This window comes from Hesperophylax consimilis, chromosome 21 (assembly GCF_061612785.1).
Source record: "Hesperophylax consimilis isolate HC1 chromosome 21, BYU_Hcon_1.0, whole genome shotgun sequence".
NCBI lineage: Eukaryota > Metazoa > Arthropoda > Insecta > Trichoptera > Limnephilidae > Hesperophylax > Hesperophylax consimilis.
The window spans coordinates 10948319-10971001 of record NC_142856.1 but is presented as its reverse complement, the minus strand read 5'-3'; the positions used below and the strand labels follow the sequence as shown (position 1 = coordinate 10971001).

The 22683-nt window shown below is 34.0% G+C and overlaps 1 protein-coding gene across 1 annotated transcript in view; it reads left to right on the top strand.

Moving 5' to 3' along the window:
- LOC149413610 (uncharacterized) overlaps positions 1-22683 on the top strand; it is a 43551-nt gene extending 20868 nt beyond the window's left edge. Inside the window, exon 2 of the mRNA XM_089644536.1 lies at positions 20637-22683. Within this exon, the coding sequence (XP_089500662.1) occupies positions 20637-20695 (59 nt within the window). The 3' untranslated portion in view covers positions 20696-22683. The remainder of the gene's footprint in view (positions 1-20636) is intronic.

The following is a 22683-nucleotide window of genomic DNA, read 5'->3' as shown; positions in this document are numbered from 1 at the left end:
TGTATAAATAATCGTTCGTCGTCAAAATAGTGATGAGATCTCAAAACGTTGTCACAACGCAATAAATTCAAATAAAATAGTGAAGAGATCTCAAAACGTTGTCACAACGCAATAAATTCAAATAAAATAGTGGAGAGATCTCAAAACGTTGTCACAACGCAATAAATTCAAATAAAATAGTGAAGAGATCTCAAAACGTTGTCACAACGCAATAAATTCAAATAAAATAGTGGAGAGATCTCAAAACGTTGTCACAACGCAATAAATTCAAATAAAATAGTGAAGAGATCTCAAAACGTTGTCACAACGCAATAAATTCAAATAAAATAGTGAAGAGATCTCAAAACGTTGTCACAACGCAATAAATTCAAATAAAATAGTGAAGAGATCTCAAAACGTTGTCACAACGCAATAAATTCAAATAAAATAGTGAAGAGATCTCAAAACGTTGTCACAACGCAATAAATTCAAATAAAATAGTGAAGAGATCTCAAAACGTTGTCACAACGCAATAAATTCAAATTAAATAGTGAAGAGATCTCAAAACGTTGTCACAACGCAATAAATTCAAATAAAATTAAGCCGTTTAACATTATGACGCCTCAATTTCTCGCAAATAATAATAAGTGGGGTCCATTTCATTCTGGGCAGGTGTTTGGGGGTTTTTGTTGTTGCGAACAACCTAGTTCTTAGATGTAGGTATGCAATTCCTGGCACTCATGGCCATTTGGAGCTACTTTGTAACCCATAAATAATAATATATTTTAAAGCAGGAGTTGAAAATACTATCAGTATCGCCCTGTTAAGAGACCTCCATACGGAAAAGTATGGAAAATTCATTAAAAGCGATGAAAAAACTAACATATAAACCTAACCTACGTAACCTATTTAACCTAGTTATTGTTTCATCACTTTTCATGACTTTTTTAAGGTGTGTTGAATTGTCATTTTCAATTTTCATCCGGTCACCGTTTTTTTGGTTTGTATGGACCTACAGAAGCACCAAACAGTGAGGTCTAGCATCAGCTAATGGCGTAATTTCCATCGCCCTGAAATGTTTATTAATTTGCCAAACAATAACTCATTTTGTTTGTTAGTTGGTACACATATTGTTAATATTTCGGTAAACTGTTTTAAAAACTATAATAAATTGGTTTTGTGAAACCGAGTAATAAAATTACGTAGTGAAATTATAATTTTACTCTAAACACCCTATAGTTATATTTAGGGTACGTGCCCTATGAAAGGGTAAACGTATCAAGGACAGTCGTGTTTATTGTGAAGATATATTTGTTTACATGTGACACCTTGCGCTAACCATGGAGCATTACTATAAAGGGAGAAAAATATGTGACACACATAATAGGACGGTGCTTCGTAAAACTTCTCTTGATTTGGAAACCGATCGACAGATGTGCGAAATGACAGCATCAGCTGCTTGAATTGAACTGTCGGTTATTTAAATTTAGAGTATTTATTATAATAACTAGCTCAGACCCGTGAAATAGCATGGTTTAGTCTTAGAGGCGCTACCATTGAAGTAAAAAGTTTCTTAATTCCATGGGCGCTACACGGTGAAATGATCATGTTAAAAAAGTGATAGCATGATACTTTGCTAGTAAAATATTATTCATTCAGAAAATATCGAAAACCCGTGTTCTTTTCTTAAAAAAATGTCATGCCGGAATGCGACAATATCAGTATTTCAAAATCAATATTCGCTTTTGACTGATACTTTGTTACGAACTCTTATCAATTCATTCGTTGAAGGCCTGCAGTCCCGGTTTTAATTGTAAAACAAATAATAATTTGACGACATTTTTAATAATTTAACAGTATTTCATATCAGTAAGTTTTCTCCGTGTACACGGACGTATTTCATTACACCTGGATTATCAATTAGGTCATCTTGTATCGTCGCTCGTCATGATTTGTCCAAAATGTTGGAGTTTTCTTGTGATATATTATATAATGATTAGGTACCCAAAATTGATTAGTTATCCAAAAATATCCAAGGTATTTTTATGATGCTCCTATATAATCATATCCGCAATTCAAATGCTTGGACCTTCCGTGTTATTGCTTGATATCCCGGTAGTATCAGCATGGCGAAAAAACGAGTACGGCTTTTAGTATCAATATACTTTTAAAAATGTGACTGCATGATCATTTCCCAATAAAATATTAGTCATTCAGAAAATATCTTAACACAAAATATCAGATGCTAAACTATTATTATTTTGAAGAACACTTGTTCCGATTTCTTCTTAAAATATTCGTGCTTTCCTGATGATTTCCTGTTTATTATGAAATTTGTCGTATCTTTTGCTATAGGCCTCCAGTCCCATTTTTAACAGAAAAACGAATAATTTTAACGAATAAATTGACAATATATACCATTAAGTTTTCTCCGTGCGGGTAGGTATTCCATTTCCATACCGACGTATAGAAAGAACTACAAATTTCTCCGATTTTTAAATTTGTTTCTTAGGTCACAATTACAGTAATGCTCTTGGTCATTTCTTCTAAAACGTTCAATAAACGTACATCCAAGTGATATAAATAGCTTTCTATCGTATTTTTCAACCTTTCATAGATTCCCCACACGTCCGCAATAAAATAATTCATTTAGGTTCGGCGTTTCGGACATGGGAAACGGCACGTCTTCGTGTTTCCGTTCGCCGGGGACGAATTTGACTTCATCTCTCTGCGGGAGTTAGGTGGACTGAATGCTGCTTTCTTCAAACCTCATCAAGATGCGTGACGAAGTAGGGGCAGGAGAACCTCTCATCTCTCCGCGGGTGCCCGCTGAATGCCAATGCCCATCGCTGGGAGGTTAATAGACTTTGTAGAAGGTATCCGGAACATGTATATTGGTCATGATAGAGTCATAAATAACGTGTAATTATAACTGAAATCGAATAGGTAGTTGCAGAATGGTTGGTGGTTGACCTTTACTGTCGTATAAAAAAGAACATGGGGTTGAAAAGAACTTGACTATAACATACTCAAGTTTTAATTTGAAATATTTTGGTGTGAGTACATTTATTTTTTGTGTTTTAATTCAGGGTCTACAGCACGTAAAAGATAATTATAAATTTCCTCTCGTTTGGTGTTCATTGAGTGGGTTTTTTATGTATTGAAATTAGTTTTGCTTGTAAATTGAACGCTTATCGAACCAAACGCTGTCATTCGCGTAAAGCCCTGTTTAAAATTAACAGTGATTAAAAAACTATTAATTAATTAACAATTAAAATTATTAATGTGCAATAAAACAATGTTGGACCCAAAGTCGATCCTTGTGGGACGCCACCATTGTAAGGAAGACACCAAACAGTCAGCGACCGTTTGAATCGACATCTTCCTTAAAATGTGAAGGAAGTTAGCTTCCGTTAAGAGAAACCTTTTAACCGTATTCACGTTCTTCTTTTCGTTTTTTTATTACCTATAATTGCAACCGGATTATACATGCAATGAGATGAGATCGTTGTAGGATACTAGATCATCATTTTACTTGTCGTCATAATCAGACAAAATTCTCATTCTATTCTAACAACCTGCACTTGCAATAAGAGTCAATCAAATACCTAAAAAATCAAAATGGCTTAATTAAATTTTCCCGCCATTGCTTTGGTTCCCTGGGACCTAGGTTCTGCCCAGAGTGCCTGCGTGTAGTTAATTAGGGCCGGGATGGAGGTAGACCCTTGCAACATCTTGCAGACACCACCTGTCAGTTGGTGTGAGTGTGCTCTACTGTCACAGAAGGAGGAAGAATGCACTGCAGCCTGCAGTATTTTAACTAGATAGTGCACTTATGCAACTTAATTATTTGATGTACAAAAATTTACAAATTTTGTAACGAACCAAAAATGTCAAATAGTTAATACCAATTAAATTTTAACATTTTCTTGAATTCAGCTCAAACGCCAACTATACAATGTTTTCTTATTTTTGCTAATTAAATTTATAGCTTCTATACCTACTCCCCATAGATTCTGAAACGTAAGAATTGAACGCGCTGAAAAGCAAGCGAGCTGAGAAGTATTGTGTTGACCTAGAAACCCCAGACGGAAACCTCTATGCAAATTTAAATGCGATTGTTTTTGTGGCTTCAGATAAACAGATCTGCTTTTATTCTAACTATCCAGCATGCTATTTATTCTGCTTTAAATGGCGAGAAAAGGCGATTGGGATGGTTTTTTTAAAGTTAATGTAAACAATGACCCTTCTCTTGCTTTGAAGGTCAAGAGTGCAAAATTTCATAATCATGAAATAAAACCATATTAATATTAAAAAAACCGACCTACAGACACTCTTCTCTTATATTACTAACTGAAGTTTTTCGAAATCAGATATAGACAGTGACACTGACTTTCCTCTTGTTTTGAAGGTCAAGTTGCAAAATTTAGTCAATCTCTGAATAAAACTGTAGATTAGTATAAAAATCAAATCTACGCCACCTGCTGTAGTAGGTACATAGTATGTATCTACATAGATAAACATATATGGAATAGATGGATATACGTACATGTGGTGAATTTTTCGATAAATTGTTGGTTTCAGTTCTGTCTGTCAGTAATTCAAAATATTAATTGTCTAATGTGCGTAAGGCTACCCTAACTCGATATGTTTTCGCAACAGGTATGAGTCCACTGGGTCGTGCGCACAGCTGATACTTGTTTACCTGGACCGACCCAATGAAACACATGTTCCAACGGCCAAATCTATAAAGGCGCATTTCTTCACCTTGCCGCTGTACCACTATACCAGCCCCACCCCCTTTCCTCTCCATCCCTCGTCAGTCTGCCGGTGGGGGAGGGTTCCAATGGTGTATTGATAATTCAAATCAATGTGCAGATTGATATACTTCTGCTTTGTACCGCGCCATACTGTACTGTACTGCTATATAGGGTGAATGTCCCAAAGGTCAGCCTCTTAAGATTTTTACTTGATTTATTACAGTTTAAAAAGTTGTAAATAGCGTTTAAGTTTCTAACAATTACACCTTATTATAGTTCAAAGAACAGACTATTCACTTATCATTATTGGAAATGTATTTGTTTCAATGAAAATGATTTAAAGGCCTTTCAAAAATTAAATGCCAAAATCACCCAAAGTCAGCCACCATGTGCCTATCTCCAGCCTTTCGAGTTCCTAAAGTCAGCCTAGTCGACGGCTGAGGGTTTTAAATTATTACATAAGACGTGAAATTAAAAAAAAAATAGGTATTCAATAGTAGCAATTTTATTTATATCTACATAGTAAGCAGACAAATATGGCAAGTAAATTCTTTAGAAGCAACTTCCGCATAAGGTATACCCCGTTTTTGGGTACACTTGAGGTGATACCATCTTGGACAGATGTCACAACCAACATTTTTCAGATCATCGTCTTCTACATCACTGATTAATTCTTCTTCACATCCAGTGCATGAAATTTTAGATTTTTTCAGATCATCATCTACTACATCACTGTGTAATTCTTCTTCACATCCAGTGCTTGAAATTTTAGATTGAGTAGATGTTACATTTAATTTCTTATTGGTTTCTCCAGTCTTTCGTCCTAGGTTCTTGTATTTGTCAGTGTTTGCTTTTCGTTTCATTTGTTCTTCCCTTCTTTTCGTTCGTTCTTCTATTTTTGTAGCCTGTTCTTCTTTTCTTTTTTTTATTGCTTCTTGCCTTTCAATCCTCTTTTTTACTAGTGCCTGTTTTATATCTTCTTTTTTGGCCATGTAATTCTTCCAAGCATCAGACGAAATTGCCATCGGCATCGGTTCTCCTGGTTTCAATTTTCTTTTTCCAAATTGCAAACATTTTGGAGTGAACAAGTGATTGCTGAAGGAGGGAGATATTCCGCTTTTAATTTTGTTGGTTACGCACGACAAAGGTGTTGTTGCAGGCACCGGCGGTGGTGTATTTACAGACTTAGTAATAATTGAGGTAGGGCTTGAGTGGAGAGAGAAATTGGAATGATTTGTCATGTCCAGTGATTCAAAATCATCATCAGGAATAGACAAAAATAAATTATTTTGAGCATCTTCTTGGTCGCAATTTACTATGCAATCACTAATTTGTAATTCATTTGCTTCATAGCCTGAAGTTGAGGGTTGAGGGTCAGCATCTGGTTCCAGAACACATTTGGAATTTAAAACGTAGTTTCCAATAGTGACAACACGATTGTCTGCTTCAATAAAAGAAGCTTCGATAATTTCGATAACACGGAGTGTATCTATGTTCTCATCCTCTAATTGTTTTTTTATGCGTTTGATGACGTTTTGTGCTGTTATTATTTCTTGTCTGTTAAAAGTAACCGCATCTTTTGGAGTGGTTAATTGTTCAATTCTGTTGGTATTTTCTGCACGCTCTAATGTATTTTGAATACACTTAGTGTAGTCAACGGCATCCGGGTTAAAAGGGAACAGCCCACATTTTCTAAACCCATTCTTAATAATATCTGTCATATCTTTTTGTAGCACTTTGTTCAGTAATGGACAAAAGGTGCTCTTAGACAAGACTGAATTATAATTTTCCGAATTCCCTTGCCATTCTCTAATAGTTTTTCGCCATTCGACTTTAAGAGGCCGGAAAACGCTGACGTCAGCTGGTTGCATCAAGTGAGTCGTGTTTGGGGGTAATGAATAGAGAATTATTTGATTATCATTGCAGAATTTGCTCAGCTCAAGAGTAAGGTGGGATTTATGCCCATCTACTAACAAGAGTACTGGTTTTGGAACAGAGTTTTTCTCCAACCAAGAATTCACTGCATTGGCTACGTATTCAAAGAATATTTCACTCCTCATCCAACCAGTCTCCGAACGACCAAGAAACCACTCATCGGGCATACTTTGTATTACATCTCGCGGTGGTCGAACATATGGAAAGACGACCATCGGTTGTAAGGTGTCACCTGCAGCTGTGAAAACTAACAATACCGTTATAGTTTCTTTTTCATTCCCGGCTTGAATTTCGTATACATTTTTCCAGCCTTTTGGTGCGATAACTTTTCCAGTTTTAGGGCAAACACTAAAACTGGTTTCATCGCCATTAAGTATTCTTCTCGGGTCTTCCAAAAGATCTATAGCATTGATGTCACTTAAATACTTTTTGAGATCATTAAACCATTTGCGTATGTACTCTTCAGTAACAACCGATCTACCCTTACTTATACCTTCCGGGACACGCTCATTCAAGATTGGATGTCTCTTAATAAATAGGTCGTACCATTTTCTTCCCGGTCTATCATTTGTGAAGGGGTTTGGGCGTTTGTCATCCTTCATAATTTTTTGAACTGTGTTTAAAAGATCATCCTTCTTTCTTGAAAATCCACATTTGGCCAATTCGGATAACCATTGCACCAAAGACTCTTCTTCCTCTTTAGTTAATGTGGTATCTCTACCCATATTTGTTTTATCAGGAACTCTGCCGTGGAGACGATCTTGTAGAGTTCCCCTGGGAACTCCATATTTTCTGCTGGCTTCTCTGATGCTAATTTGATCTCCCCTTATTGCTCGGAGAGCATCTTCAATTTTGCTTCGGTCGTATTGTAGAAGGGGTTTTTTATATCCCTTTGGTTTGACGATCTTCTCTTTCGGCATGTTGAATTTCGTTTTTATGAATACCTACCTAGAATTCAAATACAACATTAAATCATTCACCATGCCATAAAGTGTATTAGCACGTTGATGGCTGACATTTGGATCATTAAGTTCCTAAAGTCAGCCACGTCTACCCCAAAACAAAATGAGGCGGCTGACCTTTGGTGTTTTTATTTTAATGCATTTATTTGTGTATGTAAGATCACATTGTAAAGATAGAGAACACTACTGCACACTTAGATTCCATATTTGAAATAACCTACACATGGCCTAAGGACAGCCCCCCCGGCTGACTTTAGGATGCTCTAACAAAATTTGTTCCTAAAGTCAACCACCACAACATTGCAAAAATCAAACATCATAAACATAATTTGAATGCTTGAAAACAAGGCAAAATAATCACAGAAACATAAAATAACACTTAACTCAACAATATTAGTAAAATTCAGGGTTTTTTTTCTTACTTTGAAACCGTGGTCAACTGCAAATTTATTATGGCGCGCGGGAGAATGTCTGACAGGTCTTCACTTGTTTGAAAGCAACGGTCGAATATAGGGACAGAAAATAAGTTAGAGCCGCCATTTTGAAACCATGTTTGGTTCATTAGTTACTAGTGCGTGAACATTCTCATAGATGGTGATAGAGTGCACATTTTTCTTATTATTTCACGAAATTATGAAAGAGGCTGACAATAGGCACAGGCTGACTATAGGAGCGTTCACCCTATTGCTCTGTGCAGGTAGCCAAATATTAGTCCTATAATATTAATAATAATAAAAATATTTGGATGATTTGTTTTGTGCAAAATCACCTCAAGTGCGCTGTACAAATATATAATAATAATAATAATATTGGACAATTTTTATAGCGCCGCTTTTGTGATATATCACCTCAATATAATACATTTCTACAATGATCTATGTTATTACTAACTATATATGGAGAGAATATACAGTACAATACTTATCTGGTAGGTCTCTTGAGATTAACACTTAATTCACATTAACTAATCGTTTATTATCGAAATTTAAAGGTATGACAGTTTAAAAAGGTAAGTTTTTAGTTAAGACCTGAATTCTGTTGGACTTGTTATCTATCTTATTTCCGGAGGGAGTTTATAATTTACTAAATAAGAGAAAATTAATAACAAGGTCATAAAAAATACAACAAGGTTCATAAAAGATATTTCTGGCAAATGCCCAAAAACTTCAGCCGTAGTCGTCGTCACGACTCAAGATACCACACGTCAGAACAGATGTTCTAGCACAAACACGAGGAATGGCGATGTTGAATGAAATTTCTGAAACCTTGGATGTATTTAATTTCTTTTTAAATAGCCTTGAGACTTCTTTGAATAATTATTTTCTCAGATATGAAGAGTGTCAGAATGAGAAGATTTTACTGTAATTGGATGAATTATCTATCGTACAAACATATGTACGCAATCGTGAATATGAATATAATGATCTTGAAAAGCAAATTTGCTTTAACTCCGTTATTGCCAAAGGCACTCTCACAAACCTATCATACGTTTAAAAATAATTGTTCACGAATTATTCGGTTTTACCTTTCATTTCAGATCAGCTTAAGAGCACATCAATCTCTTAATAATATATACTCTCAGTATTGCCCTGGTAAAAGACCGCCACTCAGAATCGAAACCTCGCTTGAAATATCATTAGCACAAACAAATCAATAGAAATTTTATCTATTGAATAACTGACATTATCGATAATTTTTTTGTCAATTAAATAACCGACTTTGTCGATAAAACTTTTATCGAGTAAATAACCAACATTATCGATAAAACTTTACAATGCCACCCCCTCCTCACTTCCTTCGCTCTCATAACATACCCCTAATAATTGGGATGGCCATTGTATAGCTATTACTGGGAATTCGGGACTCTTGTGCGTTATTCACATAAAAAATAAGATTTATGCTTAATTTCTGAGGCGTCAAAGAGAGAACTTCTCGGCAGGTACTCAACGATTTAAAAAATATCGACAGCCCTGAAGTAATAATTGCATTGCGGTCGCTACCTTGATCCTGGCTAAACCACACTCAACATGCTTGAAAAATAAAAAAAGGTTAATATTTGAACGACAGACTACTTCACTGCACAGAACTTGTGTTGAAAATTAAATAAGTGGATCCATCCAATTTAGCGGATTTTAAACAAGTAGTTCTGTGAATAGTAGACCTCGCGTCCATAAAACGTGTTTCTAATATAAATTTAATTTTCTCCCAAATCTTAAAATTTTCCTTTTTTATGAGAAGGTACTTTAATACTTGTCTACTTAATTATAAACCTTGTATTTTATGTAAAAATATATCAAATACAGAATTATACACTTTGTCCAAAGAAACTTCACTGTCGCAATGACATTTTTACGTTTCTTCATGCAGGTAAGTACTATAATATTAAAAATACAAATAAGTCTAAATAAACGCGACGATTTTACTTTTGAAAAATGAATATTTGATGAACCATTAAAACGGCCACCATCTTGAAACGCAATGGAACTTCAAACAAATTGATAGATAAACGAAATGCAAATCCAAAATGGTCGAGTTAAAAGCTACGCTCAGTCAAAATGATAAATAAAGAAAATATGGATTATTGACGCAAGAAGACCTAAAATTGAAGCCATACTAAAACCATACAGAGATTAATGTATTAACTTCCTTACGGCTAAAAATCTACCATACCTTTTATGATCTTTAATATATTGATGTTATTTTCAATCATTTTTGTATTTTCTTACTTCACAGTTGATATTTTTACCTACATACTATGGAAATTGATGTTGACTTTATAACAACAGCATGTACAACGTGGCTTTAGAACGGGGTACCCTAGTAAGATTATAACTTATAATTTGGAACAACTTATACCCAATAGATAATACTGATAAATCTAAACGAGACATGAACCGGAACAAGACACAGAAAATAAAAAGGTAACGCTCTCAACTGGGAATTGAGAATTTTAACGAATATCTGAATCATAGCGAATAACGTTGATAACTAATTCAATAACCATTTCAACATAGATAATAATAATAATAATAAATTTATTTCACATAAAAATCATACAATAAAACATGCGGAAACTTTGACTAGCCAACTAGGAATGGATCCTGTTTTGGGCCAGTCAAATTGACAAGTTTAGTTCATATTATAATTTAGCACTTAATATTATACAAAACCGGTAAAGTAAATAACAGCCAGATAGTAGTAATAAAAAGACAGATCACCAGAGGAGTTGTAAGGTAGAAAAAATGGGAAGGGTAGTTTATAAGTTTATAATATAGTTGAATGATTAGAAAATAATCGATAGCATTGATAAATAAAGTACAGATTAATACAGAATTGACAATTGTGTTCAGAGGTGATAAATATGTGTTTTTGTATTGTATGGACTTAAAAAAAATATGTATCAGTGTTTTGACAATAATGTACATATTATATATTTTTTATAATTTTTTATAATGAGATTATCTATTGATCAACATATCTTCACTTTTTACCCTCCCTAAATCAAGATATAGGATTAGTTCAATATCCATGTGGAAATGATATGATAATAATGGTAATGATAATAGCAATGACATTTGATAATATCGGCTGTTAAAAACAATCGACCAATCCCAGAGCCCGAATGCCGCTCTCGACTCTACGGGGTGCGGTTTCCCAACGATCGTATGATGTGCTACCGGAGTTACGCAAAGCGGGCCGACTCCATTAAAATAATATTTAAAGGAAAAATTTAAATGTTTTATTTGTAAGTTGGTTTCGTGCTTTGAAGCCGTGATTGTTTTTCATATAATAAACATTACATTTTTTATCTAATTGATTTGTAGCCGAGTGCTCTTATGCGTCGGGTTCGTTGAATCCTCTGCAAACATAAAATTCACATAACTCTCCGGGTAGTTGGGACTCTTGTGCGATATTCACATAAAAAAAACGCCTGTAAGTAGGTTGATAAATTTTTAAGCTGATGCTAACTTTCCTAACCTAGCCTGACGAAATAAATAAGCTGCAACAATTGATGTATTATACATTAGTCTATGGCTGCAACCTTTTTTTTAATTGCCAGGAGTCGGTGGGTCTGTGTCATCCTTAATTTGGGTATGTTGTGAGACTGAAGGAGTGATGTGAATGTGAAGAAGGGGTAGCTGAAGGTTGCGAAAATGCGTTCAAATAATAATATTGCGAAGCGTATAAATAATCATTTTCATGCAACATGCACCTTGTTTTGACATCTTATACCTGGAGCATGTAGAATTTTGGTATCCTCTTTTTGAATAATGGTCTTTTACCAGAGCGATACTGAGAGTATCTACCATTTCATTAAATTTTCGACCAATTGCGCCATCTCTTGGGCCGGTTAGTGGCCAATTTCAAAGATTTGACTGACGATTTAACCATCCTCTGTATTTAACGGTTCCATGATAACTCAACACGGTGATAATTCAAGACACTTTTTAAAAGTGATATAAAGTCATTAGAAACGATGAATATTTTTTTTTAAACATAACCTAACCTAACCTACTTAACCCAGTTAATAAAGTTTTTGTTTCATCACTTTCATGACTTTATATAACTTTTTAAAGATGTGATGAATTATCATTGTGATGATTTATCCGGTCATCGTATTTAACTCCTATGCCAGATCTTAATTGTAAAGTAGCGATATTTATTTCGTATATTAACTGCTGTAATTTTTAATAGGTATAATATAATGTCATTCAATTTCAGAATATTGTGTATGTGCGCGCGTGTGAGTACACGAGTGTCACCTAATAATAATAATAATACCTGGATGACTTTTATAGCGCCGTTTTTGTGCAAAAACACCTCAAGGGCGCTGTACAAACTTATAATACATTTCTACAGTGTTATTACTTATCTATTTATGGAGAAAATATACAGTACAATACTTACCTGGTAGGTCACTTGAGATTAACACTTAATTAACATTATCTAATTGTTTATTGGCGAAATTTAGATACAGGATTTAGGACTTAATTGAAAAATTGAATATAACTGGACTTTCTCTTAGAATTGGTATATTTAATTTAAGGGTACGACAGCTTAAAAAGGTAAGTTTTTAGTTTTGGTTATAATGCATTGTCATCGACAACTAGTATATCTTCCAAGTGTCAGCTCAATCGGATATTGGGAAGTGGGTTTGTTTCCAATTCCAAGATTCCATTTCCAAGAAAACAAAATCAAAATTCAAATTAGATGTCTGTAAACTGTATTTTATTTTTCTTTGTTTAAAATATGTTAAAATAAAAATTAATTACGTTTCCCCACCTTTTTAACACGAGCGTTTGCTCAAAGAAAAGGTGTGTTACTTTACTCTTTCTGATATTTAAAAAAAAAAACAACTTTGTAATATGTATACATTATAACTGTACCTATTAAACCAATAAACCAAAAAGAAATGTACTTGAAAATACTGACCGCCTTTCATGCTCGAAAAATTACGCGGCGCCTACTGTCGGAATTATGAAAAACTTGACATGTACCACGGGGTAGGTATGGTTAAGACGGCCTTAAGCTGGGCTTAAGACAGGCTTAACTCTACCAACGCTGAACTGGCACGTAATAATCTAATAATTAACTGTGATTGTTTCTATGCTTTATTCACCAATCCTTCTTCTGTAATTTGAAAATAAATGCTCCATTTATGAAATTCCGCTTACCGCAGTCGTTTAATATTCCCATTCGAAAAGAATTAGAAATTTTAAATTTAGAATAAACTCTAGTTCCCGCCATTATATTCTGGCAAACGGCCAATAAAATCGCCCAAGACTCGAGATGTAAACAGATTGTTGGCCGCGCGGGTTGTTCTTATTGAGATTAGCTACTTAGTAAGCAGTAATATCAAGAAGGTTTAACTGAGGTTGAAGGTCAACGCCCTGATGAAGATGGAATTCATTGGACCAATATCAAGTTCTCACACAAAATTATATAATTTATTTAGGTACCTTTTTTGAAGTTATAGATCACTAGTTCCTAGTACGATTCGTCCGAGTTTCAATTGGTGTAATTTTTCCGATCTCTCCTTTCTTAAATTGTCTTTTTTATTATGTCATAAGATAAGTAATAATAATAATATATTATATATATATATATATATAGATTTCGACTTAGCATTTTTCAGTTACTGACAGATTTTAGGTTTAATGGATTGGCTTAGAACCCCAACTGAACTGAACACAACCCAACAGCCGTAGAATGTTTTGTGGTTTAGCTACACTCACAAGTAATAAAATTACCTATGGCACCATGCCAAGCCATAAACTGGGAGAGATTCAAATTGTGTATACATTGACGTGATGAATAACTTGAATCCATTCAACTCCAGATGACGCTGAAAAAATTGAGAGTTTTCCCTCCCATTTTCTGATCAGACGTCATTATTATTATTATTTTTGTCTGACGCATGCGCAGTTCTTTCAGTTCTAATTCGTAATTTCCCCGCATGGCGCTGGTTGTGTTTTTTTCACGTGGCATCTCAACTTCCCGCGTTTTTGCTTGACAACCATTATTATTTTTAAAATAATGCGAGTTTTATATAAAAATCTTATAAAATAGATTCGGTTTCGATATTTAGTTCAACTAGTATATAAAAAGTATTAGAATCTATTCAACTCCCACATGTTGCTAGAAAAATAGAGAATTCTCCCGCTCTTTTCTGATCGGACGCCATTATTATTTCACTTCTAGTTCGCATTTTCTCCGCATAGTGCTGGTGTCTCGCCCCACATGTCACATTATACAAATTCCCGCCTTTCTGCTTGGCAACTATTTCAATCTTCCTCCAAAATTTTGGTATCACCTATGTAAAATTATGCAACTTTTGAAGGGTTTATTTTAGAGTTCTGTCATCGAGAGCTCCGTATTTATTTCTTTAATATGCATGGTTTATGAGAAATATAAGATCAGCGGTATACCTAAATGTATAGATTTAGTAAAGATACATATATATTGGAGTGTCCATAATTTTACCCGATTTTTGCGTAGAGCGGCTATCGCTATTATTTTAGTTTTGATTTTCTCCGCTTCGCGCTCTATAAGGACTGAACGCGAGATTCCCGCGTTTTTGCATTGCTTTTACTTCTTATTTCGGATTATTTTTAAGACGTAAGACGTTTATGTAGATAGTTATTACATATTATGATCATAGAAATAAAGATATACCAACTTACACAGTGCTTAAAATTTAGCAATATTCAAAAGAAAAATGAAAATTTCATCATTATTTTGAAATTCAAATTAGTACTGATTAGTACTGTATTTTGAAACCATATAAATTATTAAACCACTAACACAATAATGGTCTAACCCAAATTGCCCCATAGTGTAACGTTTTCTTACTTTTTTTAGTTCCATCTTCATTTATAGAATTTTATTTTATTTTATTTGGTTTTACGCTCAGCCGGGCTCTTATTTTGGTTAAAAAATCTAGTGAGATATCAAAAATCATACAAAAAAATTAATACATGAATAATCTGCAAATAAAACAATATTAGTAAAACATGTAACAGTAACATAAAATAATATAGAAACTAGAACAATACTACATATAAGACAAATCACTAAAACTACATTACCAACGCTACTCTAATTTGTAGGATTCAACAAAGTGCTGGTATACTCGTAGATAATATAAATGGAGTCAATACATAGGTATATCAATAGTACCCCCAAATTTGTTACCCATATCATGCATCCGAATGGTTAGTGAGTGTAGAATACTATTTTTAGGATTTAAAAATATCAAAATGAATCTTGTTTTATTTGTTGGTTTTACCACATTGCAAAAGATTGTCGCTATCTTGATTTTCACTGTCAAAATGAAGGTTATAGATATTTTTTTTTTTTTTATTATTTTAATATAGATCATAGTTACATTAATACATACATTTTTTTGCAAATATAATATTTAGGTACATAATTGGTCATGTATACCTTATCAGAAAAGAGTAGCTCTTGTGCCTGATAAGGGAGCCACGATTCTTACTTCAGTGATTCAATGTTATGTGTAAAATATAAATATAATATATCCATATATTTTTTTAATATAAGTTTTTTTTGAAAAAAAGTTTGATTTTATTGATTTGTTCTTGTTGGTTCGTAATACATAGATAACAAATAAGCGTCGATTATTCCAATAACTACCTTATCGATTTTTTGAAACGTTACGTATTTGACTTACTTAACTCATGTCATCACTGGTTAAAAAATGTAAAGTACATTTAAAGTACCCTTTATACCAAAGTGCTTTCGTAAATTTGTCAGAAATATAAAAGATACATTTCGCGTGTTCGATTCCTCGGCTGGCTAAGTCCTCCATCACAACACAAGCAACATTTTCGGCTTTCTGTGGTGGTAGTAGGAGATTTTCAAACATTGTTGGGTTATTCGTAACCTGGGAATGTTTGTCTTTCTTTTTAAAAAAAAAAAATTTAAATTTTTTTTTTTTTATTTATTTTGTTACCGATGCGATCATCAACAAGTTATTGGTCATTAATAAATGATTGTCTGCTGGAAGACGATGGGCGATGTCCAGTTAAAATTGTAGGTAATAAGTAATAACATTCAGTCATCAGTCCCACGTATAAATGGAACAAAATTTGTGCGAGTCTAACCACGAATTATGGAAAGGAATGAAGCAACCGCAAATGACGCGAAACGCCGCTAAACAACCGTAATTCGTGGTTCGGTTCGCGCAAATTTTGTCCTGTTTATTTATACGCACCCTTAGAAAGCTCTTTTACGTCTGTCAGTATAGCAACTTTTATGTGCCCCAGCAGATTGCAGATTTATTTTATAGCTCAAACTATTGGTAACCGGATAACTCAACAGAATGACAATTCAACATACCTTTAAAAAGTGACGAAACAAAAACTAGGTTAAATAGGTTAGGTTTACAAGTTATTTTTTCGTCGCTTTTAATGACTTTTTTCATTTAAAAAAAAATTGTTGAATCATCAGTCATTTCATTACCCATACAATTATACCCGCAGAAATATGAACTTATGGACAGTATAAATATCCTCCTTTCGGGTGATTATTTAGAATCGTAAGAGATAATTCGAGTTGTTACGGAATTTCAAGAACTGGAAAACGACTGCGAATACGAGTAGTAATTGTAATTCTACCTACATGTAGGTAATATTTATTTAATATCACCAATAAATTGTTTCGTATAAGTAATTAGGATATTTATTTGATTTCTGACAAAACTAAGTTGTCAATTTTCACTATTAAATAACTTACCCACTCCCTTGAAAAATCACGGGACACTATAATTATAGATTATAGGATTTGTTAAGCTGAAAGTATTTATAAAATAATTCCCTCATGATATTATTGCAAATCAAATACTTAATATTGTCAATTTTCTTGATACTGCTACATATAATTCAAATAATAATTGGAATGACGACCAGAATTATCTTTCGAATGAACACTGTTATCAGATTTAGATCTGTCGATTTTTGACAGATTTAGATCTGCCAAAAGAAATACATATTTCAAATATAGAATCCTTACTAAAATAATTAAAAATTATAAATAAACAGAACAGAAATTGGTCAAATAAGCAGTAACAATAATTCCGCGTTCTTCATGTGCGTACCGCTCCATTGCTTGTTGTTAATTCTGAACCCGTCTACAACATAAATTGTCAAAGCACAATGACATTTGACGCCATTTTCAAAACTTATGACGTATTCACATTACAACATTACTTTTGCCCCACTTTGTATTATCACGATGTCGGAACACGTGTTCATAAAATACCTAATATTTTCGTATTTCGTCATTATATATTATCAAGGCAAATTAATGTGCATGAACACGTGTTCCGATATGTTAAAAGTTTATCAACCTTCAATCTCGTTTTAGATATAAGAAGAGATTCTTAATAAATTAGCGATACTCCTTTTTCCTCCGTGCATTTCTATACGAACCAAGGAATAGTGATAGAGGCATTGACTAAATTAGGGATAGAGGGGATAATATGCATATATTGCATGATAAGTTATTTAAACTCCTCTTTTGATACGCCATCTGTCCGGCTTATTAGCAAACCACCGGTAATGTACAATAAATGTTAATAAAACCTTTTGGGTAAGGGATTCACCCCATACATCGAGCATTACTCATCTAATATAATTTATATGCAGCAATTTGAGGCATTTCCGGCTTTGTTCCACTATCTAATTGCGATCAGGGGTTATGCCTTGTGACTACTGTCTACAGGGGAATGCAGAGAGGACTATTTCCTCTGCAGGACATCCACGATCGCCAATTAAAACTGAGCGAACGCTAAGTTGATAAAAAGTTGCCCTCGGACTGAGCGAAGCATACCTATCTTCTCCATTATATAGATCTATAGATTTTTTTGCGGCATCTTGTAAAATCATAAATATTCTTATATTTTTCATTTTTCGTCGCCTGCCGAAGATTTTTTTAATATTAATGTGAATACTGCACAAGAGACCCAACCGCCCGACTATGCCTTCCTCAACTGTGGTATGTTGTGAGGCTGTAGGAAGTGGGGCAGTGAAATGTGATGGGAAGTAACTAGCCATTCACATCTGGTCACCAAACACGGTTAAAGCCATTTCAAGCGCTTGTGAATGGTGGTCTTTCATCAGGGCCATACTGAGTAGGTACCTACCTGTCTACTGGTGACCGCATAAATTATCAAAATGATAATTCATCACATCTTTAAAAGTTATATAGTCATGGAAAGTGATGAAACAAAAACTTTATTAACCGGGTTAAGTAGGTTAGGTTAGGTTTAATTTTTTTTCATCGTTTTTTAATGACTTTATATCACTTTTTAAAGGTGTGTTGAATTGTCGATGTGTTGATTTATCATGGAACCCTGTCTACTAGGTACTAGCCCCCCGATTACTGTAATTTCGGACTTGCGCTTACAAGGGTCTATTAAATTAAAGCCCCATAATTCCACTTCTTATTAAATCGATTGCATACAATTATCAACACCTTTAGGCAGATGCACACAGAATTCCCCCACCTGGTGAAAACACCAATAAGAGATAGCTGTAACTAAACATTATGTAAACAAAGACATTAATTATTCATGACATAGTCATAGTGGAGTGTCGTATCGACAGTGTGTAGTCATTTGCATATTGGTGTACAGCGACTAGCGGTTTATGGTTTGTGTTGGTGGTGACATCTTGTGTTTAAATACTTATTGGAGCTAAACCATGTCGCGCTTGCTTTATTTTTAATTTTTTCTTTATTTTGTGTTATTTTTGCTATTACAATTATTGTGTATGTTAAGACCACCAAGCTAGGCACAGGCCCGTGTTGTGGTGGTTGATTTTATTTATTATTCATAAAAATAAATGCAAATAATATTTTTGTTTTGTATCTACCATTTACAACTAAGTATAGGTACAGTATTAAGAACCATCCTAACGACATTTAGATACATTTCCAGACTTCTCTTCTATTCTCTTCGTGGTATGATTTGTCATTAAGGCGAAGCACTACGAAGTAATGCTAAATCATGTGCTGTGAGTTTGAATTTTGTATCGCTTAGATATATTTAAGATGCTTTAATTAAATACTACGAGTAGAACTCACCTTCGCTTTTGAAATAATCGAGCAATTTTTTTGATAAGTTTTTGATAAATTTAGACAAACCCAGAAAAAATAAAGGATCAGGCTTATAAAAGCCTGAATTAAAAGTCAAAAATCTCTTACTCACGAACCCATTTTCGGTTATGGTTTTATTGTATTAAGTGGCAGTGAGTTATTTAGAAAATTATCGTAAAACATCCAAAATATATTTGTACCCGAACTTAAGCAAGAATTTAAACGTTCGTAAAATAAAATAAAACAGTTTTTTTTTTGCAAAAAATCGAAATAGGATGTTAAGCGGAAATTTAAACCTCACCGCCATCTGCACAAGGAGTGTTATTGTTAGCGGTCGGATTTCAACACTACACAACAGTACACGACATTTTCCATCGCCTTAATTTTTTTAAATATTGACCGCACACAGGAGGCCCTTAGACAAATTATTTTCTACAGGGCCTATATCATCTTTTGGGATTCTGTGTGGAAAGTCTTTTTTAATGAAAGTAAGTTCTGGGAAGGTAAAAAAAATTAGGGTTGGGTAGGAATCCCTCCCAGGATAGAGCAGTTGGAGAGGTCATAGTGTCTCCCCAAACCAGCCTCTCCCGATCTGGCACGCCACGCAGTTGGTGGGCAGGCACATCATGAACACGCTTCACCCGATGAACCCGGGCATCCTTGCTAAATCACCAAACTTAGCGAACCACTCACTGACGTGACCTATGGCAGAGGTGTTCGTTATCCAATAAATAGTTCCCCTGGTCGGCAGTACCCGAACCTGCCTCCTATATTGTAATTACATCGTGTGATATCGAAATAATTACTATTTTAAATGATTTTTTTCATGTGAGAATTGGTTCATAGTATTATGTTTTGTCAGATCGATCTTAGTTCCTACCATAATAATATTGTCGTAGCGAGTATTATGTATATGTTTACCTGATAAATACTAATTAATTATTATAGGCAATGATTAATTATTCGCCTGAAATACCCATCCAAATTGAAAACATATCCCAAGCAAAAATAAATTGAACTCTCTAGAAAACTACGTAGGAAGATGTTAAGCTCTTATATAAAATCTGAGCCCTTTTCTAGCTAATGACAACTTCCATAGCATCAATTATGTCTATTATAGATACTTTTCAGGCTTCCATTGGCAAGAAAAAGACGCCGGGAGCTTTTGAACTCCTATATAATTAGGTGATAAAGCTTCCATCGTCTTTCATAGACAACCATGATTTTCATTGCGACAATAAAGTTTATTTTAGAGTTTCATTGGCTATAAAAAGACACTGGTCGCTTTTTAACACTGATCGGATCAAGCAGAATAAAATATCCTTCGGTCCAGACTTGAATTTAGTTTGTAATTTAACCAATATTTTTCTTTTAATTTCAGATTACTGGAGGTCCCGAAAATTCTCAGAGTCGTCATCCTGCAGCGACAAGGAGAACTGAAGAAATCGTCAGCAAGGCCTGGCCCGGAGTTCCTTAACATTATCCAATTATATCTCAACTTCTCAGCGAGTGTCTTGTAGTGCCCTTCACTCACCGTAGATACTATAATAATAATTTATTGTTTAATTTCTTTGGTTGTTTTATCCACAAGTATGATTGGAGTTTATTATTTAATCAGGCTCGAGCAGGACGAAGGGTTTATTATTATTATTATTTCTCAGTTATGGTCCTACCGCTAATAGCTCCGTTGTAATCTCTCAAAAATAGGAGAGGTTTCAAAGAAGGTGTTTGAGGCATTCCGCTCTGAGTAAATGTCAGATTTTTGTTTATTTTTTTCGTAATGCCTGATCTACCCGAATGGGGTCGCGTCGGCACTCCGCCTCGTGTTGGTATTTGTTCCGTGTTACAGATGCGAAACGAACCATCACCGTGGAGGGGACACTGATAAGGGTCGCACTCAACCATAAAAATCCATGCAACCACTGCGCGATAATGAAGAGAAGATAGTCTCGCTCAGAGGGTAGAGAATGCATTATCGATCCATTGTAAGGGATGCAGACCGATTTCTCAAGATAATTGACGTCTGAAGTTAAGTGAAAAAGTGAAAGGTTGAATGTGCAATGGTGTGATTGTAATGATCAATGTATTGATTTTTTAAATCATTATTTTTTTTATATTTGTATTGTTATTGTGTTGCAGCAAAACGCTTAGACTTATTTCATTTTATTTTAGTCATTTTCACAAACTTGTAAATGTAAAAAACAAATAAGAAAAGTTTGTGAAGACGACGGCCCTTGATAACAACTGTTTGATATTAGTTTTCAAACTTGGATAAACGGACGCAAAATAAAATCGAAAATAAATTAGGAAGTTTTTACGATTCTTGTTGAAAATTTTATTTTTGGTTTTATTTTGTGTCTGTTTAACAGAAGTATCCAAAATGTTTTATATTTGAAACCAAAACACGATATTTTTTAGGTTAATAAATGTTTTTTATTAGAGTTAAGGTGGTAGCTAAATTAAAAATAACAAAACGCTTGTCCATGGTAAGGGAAATTATTTATTTTAAAATCTATCAGAAACCATGTATTTCCAAAGATTGGTTTACTGTATTTAAATAAATTTGTATTTAAAAATGGGGTAATTGGTAAATTATAAATCAATCCTAATTATTCGATATTATGAATTTAATATTATAGGTGTGAAATTATTGGCAGTCAGAAGTTTTTTAACCAATGTGAAAAGAAAACTTTGCAAAATTTTTGTTTGAAACAAATAATTACATAGTCCTGCTGCTGAGAGCTCCGTTGTAACCTATCTTTCTGATACCCGCTTCGTTTATCAAAAATTGGGAAATGTTTACAACTGATCTATCAGCGGTAGGCCTAAAGAGTATTAAGAATCAAACGACACTGTTAAAACAAAATATGGAAGTTGAAGATTCGAATAAAGTCGATTAATATTATAATCTGGCAACATTTTTATGGACCAACCAAAACGCGCGAAATCTCTTTCTTCAAGATGGCGGCTACGTTTAAATTTCATTTTTATAAGTTCCAAAATAAACATACATAAAAAAATTCATGCACATTTATTACATTTGAACGAGAATAGCTACTAATATGTTTAACAGTTTTGCGTTTGTTTCTATACGTCTCAAATTATTATCGTAGTTCCTACCCACTTAATACTACTTTACCTTAAACCTTAAACCGTCATTCAATGAAATACGATTCAAGATAGACTGGCTTTGAAAATATGATATTGTAAACAATTTCTATTTCGTTAGATCCGGTCTCACGAAGCTAGGGTAAGAGAAATCCGAGTTGGTGAAACCGGCCCTAATTATTTGCAGATATTGTCACCTACCTACCCGCACTATTATTTTGCATATTTCTTGATTTTGTATTGTGAAAGACTGTGCATTAGGACTTAAGTATGATTAGAAATGAGATAATATTATTGTAACACAAAGAAAATATATTATA